The 6,643-nt window shown below is 38.2% G+C and overlaps 3 protein-coding genes across 3 annotated transcripts; all 3 read right to left on the bottom strand.

The window, feature by feature from the left end:
- Positions 1 to 1,199: 1,199 nt before the first annotated feature.
- Positions 1,200 to 2,237, bottom strand: LOC135136267 (uncharacterized). The gene is made up of 3 exons (XM_064065475.1): positions 1,868 to 2,237; positions 1,444 to 1,810; positions 1,200 to 1,394 (listed from the first exon to the last, which is right to left on the bottom strand). Exons 1-3 carry the CDS (start codon positions 2,059 to 2,061, stop codon positions 1,215 to 1,217), a joined length of 741 nt encoding a protein of 246 aa, XP_063921545.1. The 5' UTR covers positions 2,062 to 2,237; the 3' UTR covers positions 1,200 to 1,214.
- Positions 2,238 to 2,321: 84 nt separating this feature from the next.
- LOC135136265 (RNA polymerase I-specific transcription initiation factor RRN3) lies at positions 2,322 to 4,725 on the bottom strand. Its single transcript, XM_064065473.1, has 8 exons — positions 4,560 to 4,725; positions 4,049 to 4,508; positions 3,895 to 4,000; positions 3,689 to 3,841; positions 3,179 to 3,634; positions 2,948 to 3,126; positions 2,641 to 2,899; positions 2,322 to 2,587 (listed from the first exon to the last, which is right to left on the bottom strand). Exons 2-8 carry the CDS (start codon positions 4,497 to 4,499, stop codon positions 2,410 to 2,412), a joined length of 1,782 nt encoding a protein of 593 aa, XP_063921543.1. The 5' UTR covers positions 4,500 to 4,508; positions 4,560 to 4,725; the 3' UTR covers positions 2,322 to 2,409.
- Positions 4,726 to 4,943: 218 nt separating this feature from the next.
- LOC135136266 (uncharacterized) lies at positions 4,944 to 6,643 on the bottom strand. The gene is made up of 6 exons (XM_064065474.1): positions 6,412 to 6,643; positions 6,265 to 6,360; positions 5,681 to 6,108; positions 5,415 to 5,633; positions 5,238 to 5,368; positions 4,944 to 5,189 (listed from the first exon to the last, which is right to left on the bottom strand). Exons 1-6 carry the CDS (start codon positions 6,577 to 6,579, stop codon positions 4,999 to 5,001), a joined length of 1,233 nt encoding a protein of 410 aa, XP_063921544.1. The 5' UTR covers positions 6,580 to 6,643; the 3' UTR covers positions 4,944 to 4,998.

The following is a 6,643-nucleotide window of genomic DNA, read 5'->3' as shown; positions in this document are numbered from 1 at the left end:
TCCAGAATCGTCCGTTGAAATGTCGAAATTATTAGAAATTTAAAAAAAATCGCATTTCAAACCGATTCTATCGAGAATGTAGCTCCGTGACTATAAGTATTTCAAGCAATTAAAAACATGCTTTTCAGTATCGGATTATTGAAAGAATACTACGTATATAAAGAAAAAAAGACAAAATATAAACCCCGCCCACCCACCCTATCTCAATTTTGATGATTTTTTATTATTAGAAACTTAAAACATTTTTAAAACGGTAAACTTTTGTAGGAAAAGATGGATTTTGCAATTAAGCTCCGCCCCTCAGCTTACAATGAATAAAATAAATCATCAGAATTGAGATAGGGTGGGTGGGCGGGGCTTATATTTTGCCTTTTTTTTTAGTATACATTGCCATCTTTTCACAACAAGAAACTTAAAACACGGTTAAAATGCAAAGAAAGGAAATATGGATTTTGCAATTATGGGGTTGAGCCTAATCGATATTTCCTTATACAAATTTTCCATTTTAAACATGTTTAAGTTGCATGTTATGAAAAAAAGTCTACACAATATTAAAACAAAAAGTCAAAATATCAGCCCGCCCACCCGCCCTGTCTCTATTGTGATGATTTTTTTTTATTCATCGTTAACCAAACGGGCGGAACTTAACTGCAAAATACTTATTTCGTTATTAAACCCCGCCCACCCACCCCACCTCAATTATGATGATTTTTTTTATTCTGAGAAACTTAAAATACGTTTAAAATTGTAAATTTTTATAAGAAAATATCGATTTTGCAGTTAAGCTCCGTCCTCTTAACTCACAACGAATAAAAAAAATCATCAGAATTGAGATAGGGTGGGTGGGCGGGGCTTATATTTTGCCCTTTTTTTAAAATATACATAGCCATCTTTTCACAACAAGAAACTTAAAACATGGTTAAAATGGGACACTTTCGGCCTCGATTGTTTGATAAGTGCAACTGTTTTTCCAGAATCGTCCGTCGAAATATCGAAATTTTTAGAAATTTTCAAAAATTCGCATTTCAAACCGATCATATCGAAAATGTTGCCTCGTGACCATAAATATTCTAAAATTTGATAAAAAGTGTATTTGGCGGAATTACATTGCCATAGTGAAAATCCAACATTTAATTTATGAAAATTTTATTTCAGATTAGTAACAAAAATAAATAAAACATACAAATTAACACCGTGGAATTTTAATCGCCTCTCTAAACCGTGCCTTCGTTCGAACCACTCTCCACATCAATAGACCTAGCGTACGGATACTGCCCAGACGTGCCCCATCCCCCCAAAGTATTAGTCCCAAAATTGGTCCCAAAATTAGTACCATAAGTAGTGGGCACTCCGTACGTCGGCGGAATGTTGTACGTCCCCCCGTAGGAAAAAAGCTAAAAACCATCGTCAGTGGACTGTAAACAAGCGCATAAAACATCTTACGCCTCTCCCGTTAGAAAACATTTGAATAAAAAGTAGAGCAGAGATGATGAACGCCAATTTTCCAACGATCAGCGCTTTGGTCGTTAAGAACAAAAGACCGCCAAACATTAAGGGCACCATGGACATCATCCGCGTCCCGAATCCCAGAAGCAGCGATCCCATCATTTTCTTCATTTTAGCGCGGCCTTCTTCAAACGTCCGGGCGACATTCTTGGACGAAATATTCAAAGGAAGGTCGACTTTTAAAGTTCGTCCGGAAATGAAACGAGCGGACGCTGAATACAGAGCGTCCAGAAGTTTAGTTTTGTCGGTGAGGTTTTGCGGTAGTTCGAAGTTTAGTTGTTTGGCGGATCGCTGCACCGAGTCGCTGAAATTTTAATAACAATTATATTATACAAGTTTTCCGGGTTTCTAGTCGTCGTACCGTTTCAAAACAACTCCGGGTAGCAAAACAATGTCTCGCTGTCGTGCTTGATCAAGAGCTTTGAGCGACCGGATCGATACGCAGTTGATAAATTCGTCGATATTGGTACCAAGAGTGCACTTTTCCCGAAATTGTGGTACCGCGTTCACGCAGAGGGTGCATAGTAACAAACACTTAACAATTAAGGTGTACATTTTGCCGTGTTTTCACGCACTTGACTAGTCAATTTTGTCACCCAGTACCAATTTATACGAAAAAGGGTCCCCTCTAAAGGTTTAAAACAAATATATTCAAACCAAGCAGGAAACAGTTTTTGTGTTAAGCAATTGTTAACTTTGGCCCATCCTTGATGACTTGACCCGAAATGACAATTTCTGGGGATATGTAGGCCGGAAGTAGCGTTTCTTTGAATTTAGAGAAACGTGAAAATTTAAATATGGAATAAAAGTCGTCATCTCACTCAGGATTTATTTTCTAGTCAATAAATAAATATAAACAAAATATACTTTTTATAAAAATTATCACAAATTCTACAGCTTTGTTCATGCTTTGAATTTAAAACCCGGCGACGTTCCGTACGAAAACTTCGATTTTGAAGTGAGCGGAAGTTCGTGCTCTAGAAAATCGTCCACATCGGCGATTTCTTTCATATCGACGTCGCTAATATCTAAATTAATTTCTTTATAGTTGCGATAAAACGGGTGCACTTTGGCTGCAGACCTAAAAAAGGGAAAAAATGTAAAAATTAAATAATCAATAAATAATTGAAGTACCTTTGTAAAACGTACGGATCAAACGGATAAAACGCTTCTAAAACGTTATTAGATATAGAAATATAGCCCTTGTCGTCCCTATACACCGTAGGCATACTATTTCGTGAGTTATGTTCAATCACAGAATAACAATAGGCTAATTGATACTTTCGAGTTATAGCTGCGAAATTTTGAACAACCGCAGGCTGACACACCCGCAACGGATTTAACCTACTAGTGACTATTTTCGATAAATTTAGACTCTCCAGAAAGACAACATCTGCAAAAAAAACATCACCAAACACGAAAAAATCCAAAATCGGCATACTTTTTTTTGTATTAACTAAGTCCTTGTGCCTGAATGCAACAACATAAAACAACGCTTGACAAACTGTGTAAAAAACTACATGTATTCTTAGGTCCGAATTTACACATTCAAGACCATCTTGCGTCGCAATGTACGCATGAATCCAGTCCGCCATCTGTTGCAACGTACCTTTCAACATCCTAAAACCCAAAATTACAACCACCTTTCCACACTAAAAAATTCCAGACTTACGACAACGGGATAAACGTCGCTCGTGCCATAAAACTAACAACATAATTGACCGCTGCCTGTCGCAAAACCGACGGTACGTTCGGATTGCACACTTTCTTCCAAAGAAAATTGAAAAATCCTTCAACTAGGGTGGTTTTAAAGGAACACAAAACAAACATGACGAACTGAACGTGGTGAGTATTGTAAGTGGGTAAAATGACTTTATCAAACGTGGTTAGTAAATCGTGATAGAGGAGCTTGGTTTTTGACCAATTTAGTCGCGTGGTACCGGCTTCATGGCACTCTGAGTAGACGTAGTTGAACATTTTGTCCAGACAAACGTCAAGAGTGTGCGCTATGGAGTCCAGGTTTAACGTAGCGCTGGATTTGGCGTCGTCTTCCATCATGAAAATGTCGTCATCATCCTGAAGTTTGGTGATTTCTTCACGGGGGGCGTTGACATCCATTACTATTAACCTATTCAAAAAAAAAATATATATATTAAGCAATAAAAACGACTGAATAATTTACTTTGAAAAGATTAAATGTAGTATGTCTGGACGCAAATTTGGCTGGTAGTAAAGGACCCATAGAACATTCTGGATGAAGTATTCATGAACATGGGTGCCTTTATTCATGTAAGGAAACTGGTCTACAAGAGCTTGCATTAGTAAGTCTTTACACCTGGAAATAACAATTTAAGAAAACGAATTAACTAATTAAAGTGACTTTCTTACAAAGGTGCCACCCGTAGCAATTCTATTATCAGTGCATGGACGTTCTGACACTTCTTATAGTCCACTTTACTTGGACTTCCATTCTCCCACTCCGGGTCAGTAGAAGCTACAACTTACACTAAGTTTTCTCTCACACTTTTTTCCAAACACTCACCAGGTATAAACAAAGACACCAATTTATTTATAACACACTCCGCGTGATAATTATGGGCTGAAATCAGATTAGCAATAAACAACTGATACTCTTTGACCACACTTTTGTTCCGATCAACCCAATTTATCAAAAGAATCGCCTCCACAAATAACCTCAAATCCTCTTTCATGATTGAAATACACTCAGTGGCTTCTTTAAGTAGCGACGAAATATCCTCATCCAGGAGTTCCGCGTCTCGGATTAAACACACCAAATTTTCGTACTCTTTAGCGTTACTTTTGTCAATGTAATCCCGTAGGATACTCTGGACTTTCTTGGCATGGGGTAACGTGAAACGAACTTTACTAGGGGTGGTGTTTTTAAGGGAACGGTTTAACGTGCTTTTGATGCTGGGGGTCTTCTTGAGAATCGAAGACGGGGTTGACTTTGTGGGGGCCGAAAACAGCGACATTCTGGAAACCTGGAAGGTAAATGTGAAAGTGGTTACGCAAAAAGGTGCAAAGTTACGTACTTGATTAAAATTTGGTTCCTTGTAGTAACCAGAACGTTGTAACTGGAAGTTACGGCGTAATTCTTGTTTTATTTGTTGTTTTGGGTGAATTAAACATGTTCCGACTTGTGGGTTGAGGTTAGACAAAAACGTGGACTGGTGACAGATCTAGGGGAATCGTGGATACCACTACCAGTTTTATGTTGGTATTGCTGCTATTACGTAATTGAAGATGATAAATAATTCGTACAAATACTTTAATTTGGAGTCTTATTTCACAAATTTTGCTCATTTATAGACGTTTTAATTCAGTTTCAATTGTTTTTGTTTTAAATATTTGTTTTTCTGATTCTGAAGTGTGTTGAAGTTATATGTCATGTGACGTATGCATAGGTGAAATATTGGTTGCATATCTACTCGAAAAATTTATTTAAATTATTATTAACAAATTTTAGTATTTTTAACTCCCATCGTAATCAGGTACGTTTTTTTCGTCCACATTCCTGTACTGCCACTCCGCCGCACCCCAGCCCTTCAACCCATTAACTTCAAAAGTACACAGTCTTTCAACAACTTTGCTCTCCCAGTCCTTACTAATATAAAAATGGGGAGAATAGAGAACGTTGACTTGTATCCTGTATATTTTGCCACCTAAAAAATCTACTAGTACAGATGGCTCTAGTTTTAGTCAACTCTAACCTGCCGAAAAACTGAACGAATAATTTAAAGGGGGATTTCCGTCTTCTCCGTGTTGATAAAGCTCAAGATCGCACCACTTCACCGGATACATTTTTTTATCTTTAGCTGAATAAACATACCCGATCGTTAATCTAAAAAAAACATTTTGATTCACAGTTGACTATGATCAATACTTACCGCGAAAACGAAATCGGAAGACAAATCTTGCCAACATTGAACCTATCTCCATTTTCAGCGGCGAAAAAATGCAGCCCGTATCGGTGAAAATTTCGCCACTCTCTTTGGAAACCGAAACTATGGTCTCTGACGGCGTTGATGTCGACGTTGTACTTTTTCCCGTTGATGGTCACAACGCCCGTGACGTCACCGTGTTGCTCGTAATGGGTCTGGTGGTTTCTACAAAATCACACTGCGATTAAATTCAGACAAACTGTCACATTTACGCTTTCAAGTTTTCGAAATATTCTCGGCTGAATTTTTCGTAGGACATGGATTTGGCCATAGCCCAGGCGTCCATGTCCGAGTCGAAATTGAAGTGTGGCGACACTGCATTCCACTCCAATTCTATTTTTACGTTGATGATTTCGTTGCGGTTTTTGTGTCTTTTCATTTTTCCGTCGTAGAGGATTTGCCATTTTTTCATGGGGGCTTCGGGAGTTAGGGCGATGCCTTCAGCTTCGTATTTTTCGAGGTCTTGGGGTTGGTATAGCGCGGTGCCGGGGAGTTTTGGGGTTTCTAGGAGTCCGAGGCCCGAGTCTTTGATGAGGAGGTACAAAAAGCCGTCTACGAGTTGGTTTTTTCGACGGGCGGTGCCCACGACTAAGTAGTCGCCGGTTTTGCTGGCGCCGTTGAAGTAGACGGCGTCGATGGCCTAGTACATAGTACTTATATTCAAGTGCAAGTGAAAAAAAAAATAGAGGACGTGTTTTAATTTTTTATGTTAAGTCAGAGGTACCAACTGAGATAAAATACAGGCAACTCTAACTCATTTTTTTTTCAACTGCATGGTTCAAAGTACTCACGATACCTTAGGTTGTGATGACAATTTTTGTGGTCTCTCAAGATCCGCCAACGTTCTACTTTCCTTGTGCTTTTTAAGAATGCGCTTTGTTTTGAAAACTATCTAAAATAAAAATATTAAATAAATAGTTGGTTTAAAATTGTGAAAACGAACCTTTTGAGCTGTCAAAATCACGAAAATGAAGACGCACTTTAACCAGAAAAATCCATTGGGGCGCTGATATATGTTTAAAATGGGGGGAGGGTTTTTGTTTGCTAATCTAAATGTGATTATAATTAATATTGATAGAAAAATTACACAGGCTTCCACTAAGTACGCCATAACTACGCTACACAATGCACAATATAAAACTATTTCGGAGCCATCACGGTTATGAATTAGGTAA

Source organism: Zophobas morio, unplaced genomic scaffold, assembly GCF_036711695.1.
Source record: "Zophobas morio isolate AGI-343-1 ecotype UQ-CSIRO unplaced genomic scaffold, CSIRO_AGI_Zmor_V1 ptg000026l, whole genome shotgun sequence".
NCBI classification, from domain to species: domain Eukaryota; kingdom Metazoa; phylum Arthropoda; class Insecta; order Coleoptera; family Tenebrionidae; genus Zophobas; species Zophobas morio.
The sequence above is the reverse complement of the archived record's forward strand: the minus strand, read 5'-3'. Positions and strand labels throughout refer to the sequence as shown.